The sequence below is a fragment of the Dromiciops gliroides genome, chromosome 5 (genome assembly GCF_019393635.1).
Source record: "Dromiciops gliroides isolate mDroGli1 chromosome 5, mDroGli1.pri, whole genome shotgun sequence".
NCBI lineage: Eukaryota > Metazoa > Chordata > Mammalia > Microbiotheria > Microbiotheriidae > Dromiciops > Dromiciops gliroides.
In genome coordinates this window covers 43,093,214-43,116,161 of record NC_057865.1, presented here as the reverse complement: position 1 = coordinate 43,116,161, position 22,948 = coordinate 43,093,214, and the positions used below count along the sequence as shown (strand labels likewise).

General features: G+C 41.6%; 2 protein-coding genes across 2 annotated transcripts in view; both read left to right on the top strand.

Moving 5' to 3' along the window:
* The window catches only part of KIF15 (kinesin family member 15), a 53,708-nt gene extending 38,018 nt beyond the window's left edge, over positions 1-15,690 (top strand). Inside the window, exons 26-35 of the mRNA XM_043967123.1 lie at positions 636-758; positions 5,269-5,415; positions 5,925-6,026; positions 6,456-6,620; positions 7,906-8,015; positions 8,580-8,655; positions 10,152-10,189; positions 12,891-13,056; positions 13,491-13,622; positions 13,960-15,690. Coding sequence (XP_043823058.1) covers positions 636-758; positions 5,269-5,415; positions 5,925-6,026; positions 6,456-6,620; positions 7,906-8,015; positions 8,580-8,655; positions 10,152-10,189; positions 12,891-13,056; positions 13,491-13,622; positions 13,960-14,025 — 1,125 coding nt within the window. The 3' untranslated portion in view covers positions 14,026-15,690. The remainder of the gene's footprint in view (positions 1-635; positions 759-5,268; positions 5,416-5,924; positions 6,027-6,455; positions 6,621-7,905; positions 8,016-8,579; positions 8,656-10,151; positions 10,190-12,890; positions 13,057-13,490; positions 13,623-13,959) is intronic.
* A 2,772-nt stretch (positions 15,691-18,462) lies between these two features.
* On the top strand, positions 18,463-19,314 carry LOC122728693. The gene has a single exon (XM_043967496.1). It carries the CDS (start codon positions 18,538-18,540, stop codon positions 19,312-19,314), a length of 777 nt encoding a protein of 258 aa, XP_043823431.1. The 5' UTR covers positions 18,463-18,537.
* Positions 19,315-22,948: the final 3,634 nt, after the last annotated feature.

The window sequence follows — 22,948 nt, the reverse complement described above, 5'->3', positions numbered from 1 at the left end:
TTATTTCCCTTAATTTTCTTTAGATCTTTTTCTTAATTTTTCCTAGATCTGATCCATGAAGTCATTCATTAATATAGACTGTAGCCTCTGTCCCTAGCAGTCTTTCATCCTCTGCATTTCTTATCTGTGTCTTAACCAAACTTTTTAATCCATGGTTCTTACTAATAGATAAACTTCAAAAAGATCATCATTGAGATTAGGATTGCCATATTATGTGTCTCAAAGTAAGCTAGAAGAGAACTATAGCCTCAACCAGCATATGGTAAGGATGTGAAACAGCCCGTAACTCCTACTGGGAGGTAGCAGCACAGGAGATGAAATAGATAACAATGTTCAGGGAATCTGATGTCAGGAAAAGTTTGCGCCTGCATTGGCCTCATATTTTGCTCACTGTTGACCCTTCAGGGGCCTCTTTGTCCCTGTGATGATTTGTATAATATTGCCTACTTTCCTACAATACAGAATGTCCTGTTGTGTCACCACCTGTTTATGTACTGTAAAGTTTTCTCGGTTTTCCAGATATATGGTAATCTAATGTAATCTGAACTGGGATTTTCTTACATGTTATAATAACATTTTAATTTGCATTGTGTTCAGATAAATAGCTCTTTTCACCATAGCATTTTGTTCTTTAGTTCAAATATAACTCTACCTTGACTGAAAAAGATGACTGTAAAGCAGATTTAAAGAAACAAGAAGAACAGATTATACAACTGAAACAAGCCCTTAATTCGAGAAAATTGTCTGATGATATCGAGGTAAATTTTTATATGTTGTGTGTTTTTTATTAGTTTACCTGTTATATATATATATATATATATAACAGGTAAACTGTTACACCAATGTTACACCAATGTACACACCAATCTTTATTAGCTACTATAAGCATTTTATTATTTTATGTACAATCACATTAAACATATTTCTGCATTAGTTTTGCTGTGAAAGAAGAATCAGAGCAAAAAGGAAAAACCTCAAAAAAGAAAAACAGCAGCCCCAAAAACAAAAGAAGTAGTATGGTTCAATCTGCATCCATATTCCACGTTTTTTCTGGATTTGGACAGCATTTTCCATCATGAGTCCTTTGGAACTATCTTGTACTGTTGTATTGCTGAGAAGAATCCAGTCTATCACAGTTGATCAACACATAATGTTGATGATACTGTGTACAATGTTCTCCTGGTTCTGCTCATCTCACTTATCATCAGTTCATGCAAGTCCTTCCAGGTTTCCCTGAAATCCACCCACTCATTATTTCTTACAGCACAATAGTATTGCATTACAGAGAATTAAATATTTTGATGGTTAATTTATAATCTTAAACAAGAGAAGCAAGATGTCTTAGTGAGCAGAGATTTGGCCTCAGAGTAAAGAAGACCCAGACACTTCTTGCACATTTTAGATATGTGGCTGTAGACTGAGTTTGAAGGTTGAGAATAAAGGAGTCTCAAAGTGGACTTTAAGTTCTCAAGGTTTTTGTGACTGAATCAGTAGCTTTGTGTATTGACAGAAATAGGAAAATAAGCATGAATGGATTAAGAAGAGGGCAATAAATAGTTTAGCTCTTGTTGTTTAATTTTCTTTTGGTGGCTTAGCTGATGTGTGCCATAGTCAGGAGAAAGAATGAACTAGAAGTTAGGACAAGAGGCTAAGCTGGAGAGAGAGATTTCAGGGAATGTTCTATGAAGATGATGGATATAGAAAGCCAAAACCTGTTAGGGGAGAAGAGTCTAGGAGGGGCTAGGAATGGTCAGAGCCAAGACTCTCCTAAGCCCAGGAGGAAAGAGTTTCATGGAGGGAGTGATCAGGGCTTTAAGATTTGCAAAGTGCCTTACATGTGTTCTATCATTTAATCCCATAACAACTCTCTGAGGGGGATGCGATTATTAGCCCTCTTTTACAGATGAGGAAACTGAGTCTGAGGAGGTACTTTACTCAGGGTTGTACACCAAGTGAGTGTCTGAGGCCAGATTTGAACCAGGTCTTCCTGCCTCCAGCACTCTATACCCTACATCACCTAAGACTTGGATTTGACTAGAAAGAGGCCATAATTGGCATTAGATAAATTTCAATGCCGTGGTGGGATCAAAAACCAGAGAGCAAATAGTTTTAAATACATGGTAAGAAAAGAACATGTTTAATTCACTCAAGGAATTTGGCCAAGAACTTAGGACAGTTGGTATACTTATAGAAAGACAGATGTTAGACAAATACAAGGAAAATGGAAACTAATACTAGTGGAGTCTGAAGGTGTATCACCAAGGATCTAAAAAGGGTCAGTGATTTTTTTTGTTGTTGTTGGGTGGTTTTGTTGATTCTGGGAAGAGAGGGAGTTTTGGTGGGTTTTTCTTCAATATATAGGAAGCTAGTATACTACTCTTCTCTGAAGTTGTCAGTGGAATTAAGAGTAGAATTGACAAAGAAAAAGTAAAAGGACCTATATGTAAAAAAAAAAAATTTATATCAGCTCTTTTTGAAGTGGCAAAGAATAGGAAACTGAGGGAATGCCCACCAATTGGGCAATGGCTGAATAAGTTTTGGTATATGATTTGTGCTAAAGAAATAACATTGGAGGGGAGGGGTGTCAGAAAAACCTGGAAAGACTCATATGATCTGAAGCTAAGTAAAGTGAGCAGAGCCAAAAGAACATTGTACACAGCAACAGCAATATTGTAATGATGATCAACTGTGGAAGACTTAGCCACTCTGAGCAAGGCAAAGATTCAAGACAATTCCAAAGGACCCATGATGCAAAATGCTGTTGACCTCCAGAGAGAAAATTGATGAACTCTTAGTGCAGATGGAAGCATAATTTTTTTCATTCTGTGTCTCTTGCTTTTTTTGTTTATTTGGGGAGGAAGAAGGTTGTTTTCTGTTTGTTTGCTTTTGCAATATGGCTGATATGGAAATTTTTTTTTTTTTGGTTTTTGGTTTGTTTTGTTTTGTTTTTTGCAGGGCAGTGGGGGTTAAGTGACTTGCCCAGGGTCACACAGCTAATAAGTGTCAAGTGTCTGAGGCCAGATTTGAACTCAGGTACTCTTGAATCCAAGGCCAGTGCTTTATCCACTGCACCACCTAGCTGCCCCGATATGGAATTTTTTAAATAAAAAGTAGAATTGATTTTTCATAGGAATAAAAAAGAAGCAACATTCTCCCCTTAGACTTCCTAGAATCCATACTGGTTTCTGATAGTAGAGATAGTCACCTTGAGGTCATCTTTAGTTCCTTATCTCTGGCATAGCTGCCACTCTATTCTGCCACCCTTTTCCTCTGATTTTTTTATTTTGGGGATTTTTGTTATTTATTTTCTTTTACAACTCAAATAACATAAAAGAGATAGCCTGGTAAAAAGAGCACTGCATTTGGTCAGAATAAGTAATGTCTAGCCCTGGTCATGCTTCTCATTAACCTTGTGACCTTGAACAAGTAACTTCTCTTTGGACCTCAGTTTTCCCATGGGTAAAATGAGGTTCTGCACTAGATGATTCCTTAATTCTAAATTCAGCTCTACAGCTGAGGACACTAGAGAAATAAGTTGCTCGAATGTGCTCTTGAAGATGAGGACATTGTTTTTGGCTGTCTTCGTGACCCCCAACTCTTAGCATAGTGCCTTGCACATAGTAAACACTTAATAAATGCTACTTGACTGTCTGAAATGCCTTGCATTCTGCCATGAAAATGAAAACATTCCTTGGTTTTAATTAGGAAAAAAAATAATTGTACTGGATTTTAAGCAAGCACGCCTTCTATACTACCTCAAACCTAATTTGAAATTTAGCTCTTTCGACCCTGGGTTCTAAAGCAGATGGCAGTTTCAGGAGGCAGTTGGGCCTCACTAAATGGGTTCATGCTTCCTCACAGAAGGAGCAAAGCCCCAAAATAACTGTCGTCTAGTCTTTTGGAGTTAAAGTTCCTGTCAAAGGGTTTAATGACTTTTTTTTAAGAGAGAGCTTTAAAAGGGGCAGCTGGGTGGCTCAGTGGATAAAGCACCGGCAAGTGAGAGCTTTAAAAAGTGATGGCGTCGGGGCAGCTAGGTGGCGTGGTGGATGGAGCACCAGCCCCGGAGTCAGGAGTGCCTGGGTTCAAATCCAGCCTCAGACACTTAACACTTGCTAGCTGTGTGACCCTGGGCAGGTCACTTAACCCCAATTGCCTCACTAAAAAAAAAAAAGTGATGGCATCCACTAGATTGCCACATATGCTCATTGTCTTGCAGTTACTTCTCCAGTAATTAGCCTGTGTGAATTAAGTGTTCCTTCTTTCTCCATTAGCTGAGGTTTGCTTTTGTGACCGTGACTTTAAAACTTTATTGAAAGTTGATATTAAATTTTTTTAAAATAAACTGAGTGCTGTGTAATTATATATTGCATATGTGATATATCGTGTGTATGTGTGACCAGTCTTGTCTGTAAAGAAGAGATGAGAATATGTGCCTTCTCTTCCTTCTTTACAGAGATATAGGACTATGGATATGGGACGTTGTATATATTCTCAGACTCAAATGATGTATTGATTAGTTTTTCCTTTTTCTTTTTTATTCTCTGTTACATGGGGTAGCCCTCTGACAAGTGGGAAGGGACTTATTAAGAAATAAAATGAGGCAGCTAGGTGGTGCAGTGGATAAAGCACCAGCCTTGGATTCAGGAGGACCTGAGTTCAAATCCAGACTCAGATACTTGACACTAGCTGTGTGACCCTGGGCAAGTCACTGAACCTTCATTGTCCTGAGTGGGGAAAAAGCCTTTGGGGGCAGCTAGGTGGCGCAGTGGATAAAGCACCAGCCCTGGATTCAGGAGAACCTGAGTTCAAATCTGGCCTCAGACACTTGACACTTAATAGATGTGTGACCCTGGGCAAGTCACTTAACCCTCATTGCCCTGCAAAAAAAAACCCCAAAAACAAAAACAAACCAAAGAAAGAAAGAAAGAAAGAAAATGGTTTAAAAATGAAAGACATCAGGGGCAGCTAGGTGGTGCAGTGGATAAAACACCGGCGCTGGATTCAGGAGAACCTGAGTTCAAATCTGGCCTCAGACACTTGACACTTGCTAGCTGTGTGACCTTGGGCAAGTCATTTAACCGTCATTGCCCTATAAAAATAAAATAAAAATGAAAGACATCAGTTAAAACTTAAAGAAAACTTTATGGTGATATTTAATTTTAGCTTTTTGAATTGAATATATATAGCAATGATTACTGAATGCGCATGGTGTTGGCATAAATAACATTGCATTTTTCCTTTGGGGTTGGGGATATTATATTCTAACAGAGAGACATGTTGTGTGAAGATCTGGCTCATGCCACTGACCAGCTAAACAAATTAACAGAAGCCTCTAAAAAGCATTCTGTGTTGCTTCAGTCTGCCCAGGAAGAGCTAGAAAAGAAAGAAGCCTTCATTCAGGAACTTCAGGAACAGGTACACTTAAATGAGACTATCTCTGTAAAAATGTAAAGTGAACTAAGAATTTAAATGTGGCCACAGGGACGTGTGGGCCTTTTAGATAATGTTCAGGAAATCATTCAATGAAATTGGAGAATGTAGAATTTTGAATCTTTAGGAACATGGATGTCTTCTAATAGAAAGGCAACTTTATTCTCTCTAATAATAGGCTATTAGAAATGTGTCAGATACCTCGACAGTGAGTAGATAAAAGTTTTATTCCTTTAGTGGATAGTAACATGGTTAAGAAATAACCCTAATCCCAACTAACGATGCAGTTGGAATAAGCCGTGTGGAAGGAGCAGCAGCTCTGAGAGGATTTGGGACATTTGAGGAAGAATACGGCGTACTCAGCATTTTGTTCTGTTTCAAATTGTGAGATGTTCAAACCAGAAGAATTTTCACATCTCTGAAAAGCTTGTGTTTTCTTTGTGGACATGAAGCCCATAGTCTTTCCAACGTTAATATTTTATTTTCTTTCACAGCTAACTCAGAAAGCTAAAGAATTGGAACAGAGGAAGAATGCGTATAGTTTGAAAATGAGACACCTAGAGTGTGTGATGGATTCTGCCTCTGTATTCCCACAGGTACTTTTAGAACAACAGAGATAACAGCTTCATAGATGACAAAAGTGCCCATTTAAATTAGAATTAGGAGACAGCACAGGAAAGTGCTGGGTTTCAAGTCAACCTGACAGTCAGTATCTGTGTGGTGTTGGAAGAGTCCCTGAACTTCCTCAAACCTAATTACCTCAGTTTCTTCATTTGTAAAATGGGAATAGTAACACGTGTAGAATTTACCTTGCAGAGTTGATATCAGGACAAAATGAAATCGTGTTTATAAAATGTTTTGCAAACTTTGAAACAACATAGCATTAGTAATGAAAGTATTCTTTCTGTGTGCCTTTTGGCTGATAGGACAAACTCTTCTTTAGATTTTTAACTGGAAGACAATGACCAATAGGTTTTGTTAAAATCACTAAAATTTAAAAAATAAAAATCTACTACGTCTTGCAGAGTCCTAAAACCCCACCTAGTTTTCAAGCAAATCTGGCAAAGCTCCTAGAAACACAAGAACAAGAAATAGAAGACCGAAGGGCCTCCACAGTCTCCTTGCAGCATCTTGTAACAAAATTGAACGAAGAGAGAGACGTCAAAAACATTGAAATCCTTAGGATGAAGGTACTTGTGCTTTCCTGTTAAACAGCACGTATGGGGCAGCTAGGTGGTGCAGTGGGTAGAGCACTGGCCCTGGATTCAGGAGGACCTGAGTTCAAATCCAGCCTCAGATACTTAACACTTAATAGATGTGTGACCCTGGGCCCCGCCAAAAGCAAAATAAAAAGCACATGGACCGTTCTTGGAGGGCAGAAGGACAACTTGCTTTTCCATAGATGTTTGCAACCCTGGGAGGGAGGGAGTTTGAGTATCAACCCAAGAGGTGATGGTGCTCTCCCTATGTCAAGAATGGGGTGTTGCTGGTATCCAGTACTATGGAAAGAAGGGAGGAAGATGAAAACTCAGAAAGGGCCACGTGACTGGGAAATGTGGGGGCCATCAGTGACTCAGGAGAGAGCAGTTTCCATAGAACAATGGAGGCAAAAGCCAGATTGATAGAAGTTGAATGGGTAGTGAATTGGGAAAGAGTCTGGATTCCAGCTTTAGGGGGTAAATAAAACAAGGTACCATTCTGCTATTGGTTTCTGTTTTATGGGTGAGCTCATCCCATTCACAGGCACAGCTGGGATTCCTGTGTATTTCCCTCCATCCCATTAAGCCTTTGGTTTTTTTCATCTTTCTTTTTCTTTATCTGTTCCTCCTTAAAAGTCTGTTCTGCTTCTAACCACAGCATCCCTCAATCCAGCCTCACTTTTATAATCCCTAGCTTCTTCCTCTTATCCCCTTCCCCTCCCGTTTCCCCATTGAACAAGTTATGCAGCTGTCTCCATTATAAAACATGCCTCTTTTATGTGAGATTTTCCCCATTCTTCCTGTTTCTTCCCCCTTCTCCCATTACATCCCTCTTTCTCCCCTGCCTTCATTTTTATTGGCAATCATTCCAACATAATCCACTCACACCCATGCTCTCTGTCTATGTAAACTCCCTTTAACTGCTGTAATAATGATTAAATTCTTAGGAGTTACATGTATCATCTTTTTTTGGTTTTTTTTTTTTTGGCAGGGCAATGAGGGTTAAGTGACTTGCCCAGGGTCACACAGCTAGTAAGTGTCAAGTGTCTGAGACTGGATTTGAACTCAGGTCCTCCTGCATCCAGGGCCCGTGTTTTATTCACTGCGCCACCTAGTTGCCCTCTGTATTATCTTTTCATGTAGAAATGTAAACAGTTTGATTTTATTGAATCCCTTATGATTCTTTGGAGGGCAATGTTGGGAGAGTTTGTCTGGGTGGCCGTACCTAATCTGCCATCTTGGCTCTGCTTGACAGGCATGTTTTATATGTCTTTAGGGACAGTTATATGAATTAGAAAACACACGCTTAGAAGTACAGCAGTTAACAGAGAGAAATCAAAGCCTGCAGAGCCAACTTGACAACATTAAGAAGCAAAATAAAAACAGGTAAGAAAAAGTGTTGCTTATGATTATTTTTAAAATGAAGCTTTTTTTCCATAAGAAATTTTAATTTTCTTGCCTATGAGCAGTAGTCAATAAGGGTTAGCAGTTTTCAAAGTTGTTTCAGTAAATACTTCTTGGTGATACTTGGAAATGACTGAAATGTGTTTACTGCTAATACGAATTCCAAATTTAGCTGTTATTAATATATGCTGGATTAATAGTGTGATGTATTAACTAGAGGAGCCAGTTTGAGAATCATGAACACCTAAATTCTAGTCCTTCCTCTTTATATGCATAGACCAGTCATTTAACCTCTCAATGTGCTGGGCAACTTGGTAAGACTACAAGTGACAGATGAGCTGCTTATCTGCCTTTGTGAGGAAGTTTGAAAACCAGAGTCCTCCACAGCAACCGAATCATAAGTCAAGATCTTCTTCCCTCCCACTACCTATAAAATTGTTACTGATGGTCTTAATAATTGACTGATACGCAATTTTGATTTTGGGAAGTATCTAAAATTATACTTTAATTTTTTTCAGTATTTTTTGTCATTTCTTCTTCATATAGTGACTGGAAATCTCCAGATATTCATCAGCTGAAAAAAGAACAAGAAAAGGAAATTGCTGAAGAAAGACTCGCTAAGGTATATTCCTGGTCTTTTTTAAGACAGAGGGAAAAACATCCAAACTCCCCTTTCTTATTTAGGTAAACATTTTGTTTTCACTTTGTGTTAGAAAGTTATTCTTCCTGCACACTAACTACCAGATCTTTACTGAACTCCACTTGGATTCCATCCACACCTGTTCTCTAAAATTAACTGCAAAAATATGGGACAATAGCAGGGGCAGCTAGAAATCACTTCCTGTGGAAAAAGCGTGGTGGACTCCAAGTATAACCCTAACAGCATGATGTAGAATAAAAGCCAACCCCATCATAAAAATAGTACTATGGATAGAGAAAAATACTTCAATAATAGACAGTAGGATCCAGAATGAAGTAGGGCGTTAACCTGCCATATTCTACTCTGGTATGACCTGACCGCGAATGTCATGTGCGGCTATTGAAGCCACATTTCATAAGGGACAAATAGAATGTAGAAGGCATCTAGAGGAAGACAGCTAGGGTATGGACGGGAAGCCACACCATGCAAGAATCAGTTAAAGGAACTGGAGAAGAGAAGCCAGGAGGAACAGGCGGAGCATGATCGTGGTCTTCCAAGCTGTGAACGATGTCCTCTAGAGGAGCTGATCCTTCTCGGTCCTGGAGGGCACAGTGGAGAAGAGCAGAAAGGACAGGCAGGCGTATCTCAGCTTACACAGAGATACCCCAGAGTGAAAAGGCCTTTCTCCTGGGCAGTGACTGTTGGGAGGGCATTGGCTTGAGGCCCATTCCCTTTCCTCGTCTATAATTTTATGGTCATGAGTAAAAGATCTTCCCTGGCACTACTTTTTAGATATGATGTACTAGCCATTTCGGACTGCTTGCAGTTGAGTATCGATAAACTTTGGATTGTGAACAAGACAGTAGCCTTCACAGTGACTACAACAGTAAAGGAGGGTTATTGGGCATAGTGCATGAGATTCTTCATCAGGTGTGGGTTGCACTAGGTAGCCACAGAGGTCCCTTTCCACTGTGGGAGTTCCAAGTTTTGTTGTTTGTTTGTTTTTTACACATATATGAAAGTTCCGAGTTTTTGAAACAAAGTTTTCATATTTCTTTTGGAATCATTCAAGAGTTAAATATCAATTAAGCACTTAATATATGCAAGGTGCTATGCTAAGCACTGGGACTACAAAGAAAAGTGAAAATAATCCCTTCCTTCAAGGATCTCCTGTTCTCATGGGGGAGACAAGTTGCAAACAGGGGCATGATCAGGGAGAGAATAAGGAAGCAAATAGGAGGAGGAAATGATAAATTATTTGCTATTTTTTATCTTCCTGCAGGAAAATAGCACTGTTAATGTTAGTACAGCCTCTATATGATAGCATATAACACTTAGAGCAAAGACTGTTGGTTCCATTTTCACTATTGGGGACAAGGTAGACTGTTAAGTTTTTCTATTTTTAAAAAAATTTATTTTAAACAAGTCTATTTAGAAACTTAACCAAAGTAAAATTTTTACATTTTGGTCTTATACAGAATAAAGCAGTTGAAGAAATGCTGAGAATAAAAGCAGAGTAAGTTAAATATTATTTCATGTTTTTTAAACAATTCTTCTAAATCTTTGCTTATTTCCATTCTCTGATCACAAAGGAGGAAGCATTTGTTAGAGTAATAAGGTATGGCCTTTGTCACTACTACAACTTTTTGCGAAATAAAAAATCTCAGATTTTATAACATAAAATGATTTCCTAAGTGACTAAAGAAAGTTATTGCAAAATTATACATGTGTATTTACATATTTATATTACACATATTTTATGTAATATTATGCACAATAATACCAGAGGGTATTCCCTTATCAGTGTGCTTTTTCTGTTGTTACAAGTCAGAAAGACTACAAATGCAGTGTCCAGTTAACCAAAAATAGGAAAATTCGAGTTTTAAACGTTTGGGGAAAGTGTCATATCCTCATTCTAGTCACTTGCTATTTTTATTCAGAAAAATTGAAATCAAATTATTTCTAAGGTTGACGTATCAACCTTGATATAAAGGTGTTTTGTTTTTCTTTATTCTACAGAAACACTTGTGGTAGTCTTATCAGATATCCTCCTGCTGCAGGAGCTTTTTATCTCCTTTTCACTCCCTCCCCCTCACTCCTTCCTGAACCTTCAAATGACATTGTAGATTAGCTTGCTATTACAGTGGTCTCCTCTAGACCACAGCTGTCAACCATGCAGCCCACACCAGAACCTAATTAAAATGTAACTGGGGAGTATTTAACAAAGTAAAAAAATACATGCATAATGTCTATATGTGGCTTTCTAAGACATCATACAGCCTGAAGGGATTCTTAAGTATGATCTAGTGACTCCCATTTCTATTTGAATGTGACACCCTTTCTCTAGAGCACCCATTCCCTCAGTGGGGCATGCATTCTCATTATCTTCAATCATAGTTTCACAGAATTCACAGAATTCCAATTTTTCTATATCCTGACCAACACTTGGTACTAAGACTTCTCCAGCAGCTACAGATAAAATAGATTTGGGGAGAATGTCTTCAGCAGGTGGGCCTAGAAATTCCTTTTGTTGGCTAGAATTCATTTGTACTTGGCATTAAGTAACACACTGAAAGTGATTTACCTCTGAGGGCCTTCATTTCCTAACCTATAAAATGAAATGGTTGAACTAGAGGATCTCTGAAGCCCCTTCCAGCTTGGAATCCTGTGTCTAGAACAAATTAGCACAAAATGTGTAAAGTAACTGTCTGCTGAGCTACACCTTTCCTAAATGCCAGCAGATCTATTTATTACTTAATGTGGCAGAATGAAAAATGCCATGCATCGCATGAGAAAGTCCAATTTTTTGTTTTATAGAAATTACAGATTTACTGTGAGCAACAGAGCCAAACAGAACCATGGGCCAGTTTTCTTCTGCCCCAGGACCCATTTTGAATATTCTCTACCTCATAGAAATGGTCATTTTTATATTCAGGGTATTGGCAATGTTGTACCACTTGTTGTACCAATGGAGATGGAGGGCTTTTGCTTTTCCTTTAAGTTGTTTCTGACCAGACTGAAACCACTTGGATTTTGTGAGATTTAAAATTGGATATTAGATCATAAATCTCCCCTCTTTAACCTTTCCCTTAATTTATCTCCCAGACTAGTAAATGGAAGAAGCTTCTGGTTTTCTAGTTAGAGCTTTTATTGTTATGGTAGTCACAAGGTGATGTTGATTAGAAGGATAGGAAAGTAGAAATACAATACAAATCGTCTTAAATCTAAGCTTAGTCTATATTCCGTATAAAACTCACCAAAAGCCGAAGGCCACCTTTAGGGAGAGAGAGAGACTGTGTCAAGCTTGTGCTGCTGCTAACCGCGAGCCGGGCCCACTCGAACTCTGGTCAGCATCAGCCTGTGCAGCGCAGTCAGGAGACCAGCAGAGCAGGAAAAAAGCTCCACTTCCGTTCTCTCCTTGCCTTTTCAGCTCGCACCCCGGAAGTCGAGTGCGTAGCCGGCAGTCTGACGTGCGCAGCAGGCGGACTGGCGTGCATAGCTCATGCCATTGGTCTCCCCCTCCTCCTTCAAAAACTGGCGTCTTTCAGTTATCCTAACCAACTGTTAAAAAACTTTCTTTTTTTTTTTTTTTTAACCACAATTTCTATGGCTAAATAGAAATCTCTTGTGTCCAACAAGGGAGAAACCCAAAGATCAGATAAACAAGTTGATGTGGCCACTAAACATTTTATACTTTATAGGTCAGGGGAGTTTTTTTTTGTTATTTAAAAAAGTGCCGGATGGATGGATGGATGGATGGGTGGGTGGGTGGAGTGAGCGAGCATTTATGAAATGCTTACTATGCACATGGAGGTGATATTGGAATATTGGAGGATATTCCAGTAGAACGTTGTACGCTCTTGATGGCTCTATGAAACTGGGAAAGCTCAATGAGGTCCAGGCCTAGGAATTAACTGATTAAGGACCAGTCCAGCTAAGTGTCTCACGGTCATCACCAGAGCTTTGAACAGTCATAGTGACCTTTGTTCAGCCATAATGTTTTATGAATATCTTTTATCATCAGGTGATATGTAGAGGAGTTACCAGGGAAATCACAGATGCCCAAAGTAAGCAAGGATCTTCCCCATCCATCCCTTATGCTTCACTCAATGTAGAGGCCCCTTTGAGGTTCAGACCCATGAGGGAAACTCACATGTGAAGACAGTTTAATATTTCTAACATCACACCTATGCATGAAAGTACATTTGTCTTTATAGATTAAAAGAAGTCAAAGATGTCCTTACAGGCAAAGAGACTGACTGGCTTAAAATGATGGAAGAATTAGAACGAACAAGAACTCTGGAATCAAAAGCCTTCCAGGAAAAGGAAGAATTGAGATCCAAGCTGGAAGAAATTTATGAAGAAAAAGACAAAATTTTACAGGTTTGAATTTATGTATTTCAATACTATCTAGGCCACTTGTATTTGTAAAACTAATCTGTACAAAAGTCTCTGTTTAGGGGGCAGCTAGGTGGCGCAGTGGATAAAGCTCCAGTCCTGGATTCAGGAGGACCTGAGTTCAAATCCAGCTTCAGACACATGACACCAACTAACTCTGTGACCCTGGGCAAGTCACTTAACCTCATTGCCCTGCCCCCAAAAAAGTTAAAATCAAAAGTCTCTGCTTATTATGTTCATTTTTTTTCCCATGGTTAGAAATTGTTGCAGCATTTGTAATAAAGCAAGCCTTATGATGAGAGAGGAAGACTTTACCCGTATATTTTGCTTAAGGTGTATGTGCTCTTCTGCCTTGCCACAGTGAAATGCTACTCAAAATACTCAAAAACCACTTCTCATTTTTGCTCCTTTTATTGCAGGAGACAAACATGCTAAGGAAGCAAGTGGAGTTTCTTGCAGAAGAAAATGGAAAATTAGTAGGTCACAAAAATCCAAACCAGAAGATTCAGTACCTGGTGAAACTGAAGAAAGACAACGCCAGACTCACTGAAGTACGTTTTAATGTTGAGATCATTAATACACTGATTTTCATAAGTGTTTAAAATTGATCCGAATTCTTTTACTGAACTGATATAGACCAAAAATCCCACTCACTTCAAGGCATTTTAAAATATGTCACTTTTCTTGGGTCTTTGCCATCCTGTGCAACAAATGTGTCTTCTGCCTTATTTATTTAGTTATCATAATAACTATCAGGCTTGAGCTTTAATAGCAAATAGTTTGAAAAACTGAGTTGTGGTACTTCTTATTTAGTATTTTAAATTTAATTTTACCAGAAGCATATGTAATTCTATGAAAATTGGAGTTTTATTTTTATTCTCTTTGCAGGAAGCTGAAAAATTACGTGTTGAAAATGTCTTCTTAAAAGAAAGCAGAAAATATGACATTTGTTGAGATTCGGGTCAAGTACCCTAAAAGTCATCGTTATGGAGAGGAGTCTGTTTCCTTTGTCATAAAAAATGAAGTCTTTTTTTCTCTTTTTGTCGTGACTTATTCAAGAGACATCGTTGTTATAGTGGCAGCTCAAATTATAATGGAACATTTTGTCTCCCTTTAATTCGCAGCCTTCTGTTGCCATTCCATTTCCCACATCTCAAGGTTGCTGGAAAATACCTTCCAGCTGCAAGTGCGGAGATGGGTGCTTGATTGTTGGGTTGGTTTGTTTTTTGCATTTTGAACATAAAGCCCAGCCTGTAACTGTGGTTTACAGGAGGATTCTGGTGCTACCCATTCTTGTCGTTTGAACTTGAGGCTCCTGGTATGCAGCTTGTAGGAGTCACTTCCAATGTGCCTCAGGATCACTAAGCTGTATTTCTTGCCATTGTTCTTCTCTTTTATATAGTATTTGTCCTATGAATGTTCAGAAGCAGCTTCTCTTGTGACTTATTTTAACATCATCTTCTGTTTTTAGAGACTCTGGTGTTGTTGGGCACGTTTGCCATGAGGATAGAATGATACGAGTTTTAATACTCTGTCATCTGTTGAGCAGAAAATACTTGTTCTAGCACTATGTACTAGCAAAGGTATATCTGGTAGAAATAATAAATAAGATATTGGAAATGTTTATACTTTTCTCAATTATCTGGGAATAAACTCATTTCAAAGATTGTATCTTAATAACAGCTTAGAGAATGGGGAAAAAATGGTATCCTACCCCAAAATCCAGAATTTTGCCTTTTAAAGAATAATTTCTCACATGTGAATTAGAACCACTTGATGGATCCTCTGATTTAATGTAGAAATAAGTTTCCTGAGACAGAATAACTTTTATTTCTTCCCTTTGGGCTACGTTGTTCTGTCATCTTTTCTTTTGAATAGAAAATATCTTTGATTTTCTGGCTTGGTCCAATTATAGGTCTCTTATTGAGGCTCATGATATTGTTTTCCTCAAACATTCCTATACTTCTGTGATTCGTGTGGTAACTGTGAAATGTAATCCGAGATCTGGAGTGACGGTCGCATTCATCCTACCACCTCTTATCTGGACAGAGCTTTAAAGGGGCATGGCAAATTCTAGGTTGGGGCTTATGGCTCTCCCTCTAGCCTGGAGCAGACCTTTGGAGATTTTCTAGTTTCACTCCCCTGGGCAGGTATATGGGTCTGCAATGACATAGACATTACAAAGCCAAGCATGAGTGTTCCAAAGAATCAGTTCCTCTGGATTTACCCTATTCGTCCTTAAGCTGTGGTGCTGAAGTCCCAATGATCAGGTGTTGGACCTCTTGCCAAGCTCATCAGGGAAAGACAACACAGACCCCAGACTTAGCTACTGGCCCAAAAGTGGAAAGACAGAAAACCAGGAAAGAGTATCTACCTTTAGCAGCTGACGAAAAGAACAATGAAATACTTCTTTAAGGGATACCAACAGATTCCTCATTTCTGTTTGTTTTACGTCTTTTAGATGATGATTGTTCCAAAATCTCAGGTTAGAACTGAAAATAAAGTTTGTATCAAGGAATTTTGTAATGATTTTGTTGTCATGCTTCTTACTTCTCAAGCACGTGCAGTTTGCATGGCTGTGGATAATTACAAGATGGATGAAAGCTCAATATTTAGCAAATGTATCATCCAGACACATGATTTCAGAGGTCTGTATCTAGCCTTAGTCTTTACTAGAGTACCAGCTTCCTTTCAAATGTTCTGAACTAGAAGTCTCCCAGGCTGGTCAAACTCAGCATGTTAAAAAGATGAATCATTCTATCCCCTCCCCCCCAACGCACACGCATTACAAACCCACCCCTCTTACAGTGTTCCCTGTTTCTGCCAAGGGCACTACCCTTCTAGCTGTTGACTAATAAGGACACTTTCCTTGATTCCTCCCTCTCACTCAACATGTCCACCCATTGGCCAATCTTGTCATTTCCTCTGGTATTTTTTACAGAATAGTGTTCGCCCAATTGGTCTACCTGTTCCAAGTCTCTTCACTCTGCCTATACCTGTTAAAAGTGATTTTGCTAAAGCAGATGTCTGGCCATGTCCCAGCCCTATTCATCTCCAGTGGCTTTCTGTTGCTTCTGGTATCAAATATAAATTCCTCTGACATTCAAGGATTTTGCATAACCTGGTTTCAACTTACTTTCAAGGCCATGATACAAACTACAGTCAGTTCTATAAAAGTCACATTCCACAATGAAAACAGGGCCTGAAGAAAAAGTGAGGGGAGGGGCCATACTCCAATACTTTGTTAGTGACACACAAGAAAAGGTAGGAACCTGGGGCAGCTAGATGGTGCAGTGGATAAAGCACTGGCCCTGGATTGAGGAAAACCTGAGTTCAAATTTGACCTCAGACACTTGACACTAAGCTGTGTGACCCTGGGCAAGTCACTTAACACTCATTGCCCCACCAAAAAAAATTTTTTTAAAGAAAAAGGTAGGAACCTTATAAAAGCAATAACACGGTCTTATACATGTTACATGGTTAAGAAATACATAAATATTACAATAAGTAGTGAGGCTGCTGATTGGCCTACATCCTGGTTCTCAAGGGGGCCCAAGCTGGCACAGCGGATGGCCATGGGAAAGAACAGGTATATTGGGGGGGCAGCTTGGTGGCACAATGGATAAAGCACTGGACTTGGATTCAGGAGGACCTGAGTTCAAATCCAGCCTCAGACACTTGACACTAGCTGTGTCACCCTGGGCAAGTCACAACCCTCATTACCCTGCAAAAAAAAACCACAGCCCTATTGGGTTGCAAACTCCACTGCACCAAAAGACACCCAATAAATAGGGCACTTTACCTTGAAAAAACACCTAACATTTGCTTGTGAAGTAGTGTCAGAAGGGTTAAAGCTTGTGAGTTATGTGGAGGGTTTTCTTTAACCTCCCTGTAAATGGATATGGTTAGTGTTTGTTTTGTTTGCCTCTATAGCCCCAGCACTTAACTTGGTGCCCATGAAATAGCAGGTGCTTAATCTTTATTGACTGCATAAGTAAATTAGAAATTCGGATTATGCTCAAATTGTGTTTTAATGTATCGCTTGTGTTTGTCCTTTCAAAACAAGCATAGGGAGCTGCCCTCAAGTCCATCCTTGCCTTTGGATTAGCAATCCATAGACCTGGAATGTCTTCATGCTTCACCTACACGTCACAGAATCCCTGATTCAAGATTTCAACCCAAGCCACACCTAAATGAAGCATTCACTGATTTTCTGCACCCTTTCCCTGCCAGCTTGCTGCTACCACCCTGCCCAAAATTATCTTGCTTTTGTTTTGTATGATGCAAACAGAGGCAGGAAGACTGGGTTCAAATTCTTCCTCAGACACTAGCTTTGTAGCAAGTCCCTTAACTTCCAGAAAGAGGGTTCAGCAACTTTTCTGGAATGACACTCCAAGTGTATGTCCATTCATATCTGAATTAATTACCTATGTGCCAACTTAGTATAGCAGTAGCACTAGGACTAGGTGGTATCAAGAAAGGTATTGTGTAGAAGTTGGCACTTGAGCTTTAAAAAGAAGTAAGATGGGGCAGCTAGGTGGCACAGTGGATAAAGCACAGGCCCTGGATTCAGGAGGACCTGAGTTCAAATCCAGCCTCAGACACTTGACACTTACTAGCTGTGTAACCTTGGGCAAGTCACTTAACCCTCACTGCCCAGCCCCCCACCCCCCCAAAAAAGGAGTAAGGAATTCAGAAATGCAGAGAGAACAAATTCCAAGTAGGAGGGAAATACATGGAGACAGAAATGGACTGTCATGGATAGGGAATAGAAAGTATGCTGAAGGTGAATGTATAAACTTTTAAAAGTAGGCTGGGACTAATGCAGAAATGTGTTTAAAGTGATTGTACACATATCGCCTATATCAGATGTTTTATGTCTTGGAGTGGGGGGAAGGGAAGAAAGAAAAAAAAATTGAAACTCAAAATCTTATGAGAACAATTGCTGAAAACTATCTTTACATGTAACTGGAAATAATAAAATAGTTTTATGATTAAAAAAGTAAGCTGGGGTCAAATTGTGAGGGGGCATTCAGCACTAAAGGAAAACATCCAGTTCGCTGAAGAAGCAATAAGGAGCCCCTGAAGCATTTGCAGATAATTAGGTGGTCAAAACTGTCAGCAATATGGTTTAAGCAGCTATGGAGGAAGAAGGAGGAAGAAAAGACACTGGACTCAACACCAAATAAAAACGGACTGGAATAGTGATGGGTGTTATTTTTGATTAAGGCTGCCTCCAGCCCTAGGGCAGTGGTCCTGGGTCCCGCCCTGAGGCTGCCTCGCCTCCTGCATCCAGAGGATGCTCTGAGGTGCGAACAGAGCATCCCTCCCCCGCCCCACCCACCCACGCACGCACAGCCCCGGGGGCGGGGCGAGGACGGAGGAGGCGGAGCCTCGGGCTCCGAGCGGACTGCGCTCGCCAGACCTTGTCACTGTGGCGCAGGAGTCACATGAAGAAGGCAGCCTATGGCGGCGCGGGGGCGTGGTTGCCGCAGGAGGCGGAGCACCGGCAGGGACCCCGGCAAAGGCTCGGGCTCGGCCTCGGCTCCCGGCTCCGGCTCCGACACAGGCCCCATCGCGCTCCCGCTCCCGCTCCCGCTCCCTCTCCCAGTGCCAGCAGCGATGGCGGCGGTCCTGGGGCCCAGCGCCCTGGCTCGGCTCCGCTGGGGCTCGGCGTTCTGCTCCATCGCGGCCGGAGGCTTGGGCGCCTTCGCGGCCGCCTTCGCCAAGCTGGCCCTGAAGCCGACGTCCCGGGGCCCGGAGGAGGAGGAGGAGCAGGAGCTCCCTTACCCGCCCGCCATGCAGGCCTGGGTAAGAGCCGGAGCCGGGCCAGCAGGCGGGGTGGGCGGGCGAGCGGCTCTGCTGGAGGTGCTTCTGGCCAGCCGGGGAGCAGCTGCGCCCGCTGTCCAGGGTGCTGCCCTGGAGGGGAGGGGGCAGGAGCCCCGACGGAGCAGACGTCTAATGGCGCACCGCGTCTGGGGAGGGGGCGCCCTCTGCAGTGCCCCTCGGAGTGCGACTGCGGGGTGGGGAGGGGGCTGGGACGGACCCCTCTGCAGCGCCCCCTGGGAGCGGGACTGCGGGGTGGGGAGGGGGCCGGGGCGAGCCCCTCTGCAGCGCCCCCTGGGAGCGGGACTGCGGGGTGGGGAGGGGCTGAGTCAGACACTCCTTTCCCCTGGGAGAGGGATTGTGGAGAAGGTGTCGCTCCCCTCTGCAGCGCCCCCTAGGAGTAGTACTGCCGGTTGAGGGTCTGGGAGGAGCTACGGGGACTGGGAAGACCCTTTCGCTAGCGCTTCCTCCGAGTAGGACTGAGGGTAGGCAAGGTGCGGGGACAGGAAGGACACCCCCGCAGCACACCCTGGGAGTGGGATTGCGGGGTGGAGAAGGGACAGGGGCAGACCCCTCTGCAGCGCCACCTCGAAGCAAGACTGCGGCTGCGGAGGGGCGACTCTTCTGCAGTGTACCCTTAGAGCCGAACTGATTGGGGGGGGGCGGGGCGGCGCGGCAGATCCTTCTGCAGAACTTCCTCGAAGCACGACTGGGGGGGAGGGAGGGCTGGGTAGATCTCTCTGTAGCCCCCCTCACAGTAAGACTGATGAGGAGAGCAAGGATACAGCCCCCTCTCCCCCCCCCCACTATAAGCTGTAATTGGACGACCAGGACGGGGAGCCAGAGAAATGGCGGAAGGAAAGAGGGACCACTTGGTGTAGTCCGTACCATCAAGAGTGAGGTCATGAAGGAAGGGGGATTAGACACCTCTGTTGTAGTGTGGTGGCCATAGTTTAGGAAGAACCATCGATAGCCTGGAGGGCATCCAAGGCTAAACCAAGGTGGGGGCACTGACTACCTAATGAGAATCCGATTAAAGAGGGTGGGGCGGTGCGTTTAACCCAGGAAAACACTAGGAATGGAAAGGAAGGGCACATAGGACATAATCGTTGTGTGTCTAAGCATTTAAAGGGATATCAGGTGGAGGAGAGATGTTTTAGTCCTTTTGCTTGGCCCTGGAGAGCAGAACAAGGAAGACTCGTTGCGTGGAAGATGAAAAAAAATTTTCATTCCTATAATGGGAATTATTTCAAACAATTGGAGCCTTCCCAAGGTAGAACTTGTAAAATACAGTGTTTCTCATCTTTGAAGCCTTTCAAAAACAGTTTGAAAGGTCTCTTGTCAAGGACGTTTTGGAGGGGAAAACTGTTCAGTTGTAGGTTAGATTGGATGACTTAAATAGACACTTGTAGCTCTGACTCCAGTTCCTTAAGCTACTTGAACCTATAGAGATAGGGAAGCCGGAGTCTATTTGAGCCTTGGAGAATGCTAAAGTCATCTCTGTTCCCAGTTAAGGTTTCCACCTGGCCAGATTTTCACGTTGAGATCCTGAGTTTTATTGCTGCCTCTTGTTTTCTAAGGTTGTGCTTTAAAAAAAAAAAAAAGTCAGGAACAGAACAGGCAGTCAGTGGCTAGTCAAGCAAAAAGAAACCTATTGCTAAGGTTCTTCCCTACTTAGACCTGACTGACCTTCAAAGGCCCTTTGACTATGCTGGTCCTTCTCTTCTACCCTGGACTTTGGAGCAGGAGGGTCCTGTCTGGATGACGAACCTTTTTAGAGCTTAGAATAAAAAGGCAACAGCTTCTGGGAGGGACTTGTGTCAGTTTCTGTTGCTATTGTGAACTGAGTTGTTTGTTTTTTATGGGCTACATTTCTGTGTGGCTGTTTCCCTACATAGGATTTGGAAATTGGTGATGGAGTAGCGGAGATGTGATTTGGGTAGGGCACGACATTTTTAAAGGAGACCACCGGGTGGCAGAATAATTAGAATGGTGGATCTGAGGAAGATCTGAATAGGATTCCTACCTCAATTATCCTTTGTGTGACCCTGAGCTGGTCACTTAACTACTTTATGCCTCAATAACCTGGAATCATTGCCAGTGAGGTTTCCCAAAGCCTTTTCTAGCCCTAAATCTATGATGATGTTTGGTATATATTACCTCTCACTTTAGAATGTAAGACCCTTGAAGATAGGAACTGTTTCTTTTTTGTCTATACCCAGTGCCTGTCAGATAATAGGAACTTAATAAATTGACTGATTGATTTGTATTTTATCCTAATCACCATTCCGTTCTTTTGGATCATAGTGTTCTACAACAGTGCCTGGCAATATCTCAAAAGGGGCATGCCAGTGATTCATTTATTCATAGTATGGTTTTGTGTTCCAAAAGTATTCATTCAGCAAACATTAATTAAGCCTACTGTAGCCAAAGTACTTTTATGGGAGCACTAGTAGCTGACAGGTTCCAGAAAAGCGAAAAGTCAGAGGGAGCATCTGATCTGAAAGCTTGGGAGGGAAGGAGGGGTTCAAAGAGGCTGATGAAGGAATACATTCCAGACTTGGCAGAATAAGCTGTTCAAATGCATGGAGAGAGGAGATGCACTGGCATGTATAGGGAATAGAAAGTAGACTGGGATGTAGGGTGTGAATGTAATGTGTAAATTACTCTGGCTGGAGCCAGATTGTAAAGGACTTTAAATGATATTTTGTCCTGGAGCCAGTTGGGAGGTGCTGAAGTCGACTGTCAAGAGATGGTCTGACCTGTCTTTTAGGGATATTGCTTTGGCAGTCATGTGGTGGATGAATTGGAGAGTGGAGAGACTGGAGGCCAAATCAGTTACAAGGCTATTGCTAGGGAGCAACAATAAGGATCTGAACTTGGGCAGTGACTGTGTGAGTGGAGAGATGGGAGGATGCAAGAGAGGTGGTGGAAGTAGGATTAAGAAGACTGGGTCATTGGGTAAGGAATAGTGTAGAATCAAGATTGACTATGTATATGACTCTGCAAGGAGGCTGAATTCTTTAGTGTGTGGAGAAGTTACAAAGTCAGGAAGACCTGAGTTCAAGTCCTACTATTGACATATGATATATCTGTGGCAACACATTTTCCTCTCAGGGCCATAACAAGTGTGATCCCTCTTGACATGTTATAGAAAATTGGCAAGTGAAATCTATGGTATAAACAACAATTTTTAAAAATAGGTAAAGTAGGGGGGCAGCTAGGTGGCACAATGGATAAAGCACTTGCCCTGGATTCAGGAAGATTTGAGTTCAAATCCAGCTTCAGACACTTGACACTTACTAGCTGTGACCCTGGGCAAGTCACTTAACCCTCATTGCCCTTAAAAAAAATTTTTTGTTGTTTTTTTGGTGGAGCAATGGGGGTTAAGTGACTTGCCCAGGGTCACACGGCTAGTAAGTGTCAAACATCTGAGGCTGGATTTGAACTCAGGTACTCCTGAATCTTGGGCCGGTGCTTTATCCACTTCGCCACCTAGCCTCCCCCCCAAAAAAAATTTTTTTTAATAGATAAAATAACTAAAACTGAAACAGGTGTGTGATCTGGTTTCGGAAGCAGGAAGACCTTGGTTCTCACCTGCTTCTCACCCATGCTGACTGTCCATCTCTGAGCAAAGCATTTAATGGCTCCCAATCTCAGTGTTATCCACAACTCCTCACTGGCCCTTATCCCATAGATCTGAACTGCTGTGAAATCTTATCTTTTTTTATCTTCATTGCATCCCTTGTTTATATCCCCTTTCCTTGACTCACACAACTACCTCTTTAGTTCAGATATAAACCACCTCTCATCTTGACCATTGCAGTAGGCTTCTAATTGAGCTCCCTGGGTGAAATATTTCCCCACTCCCATTTACACTCTACTCAGCTGACAAAATGATTTTCCTAAATCTCCTGTCTGAGCATGTCACCCCACTCCTTACTCAATAAAGTCCAGTGACTTCCATTTACCTTCATGATCAAATATGAAATTCTCTTGTAAGCATTTAAACTCCTTCCCATCTTAGGATCTTCCTAGCTTTCTAGTCTTC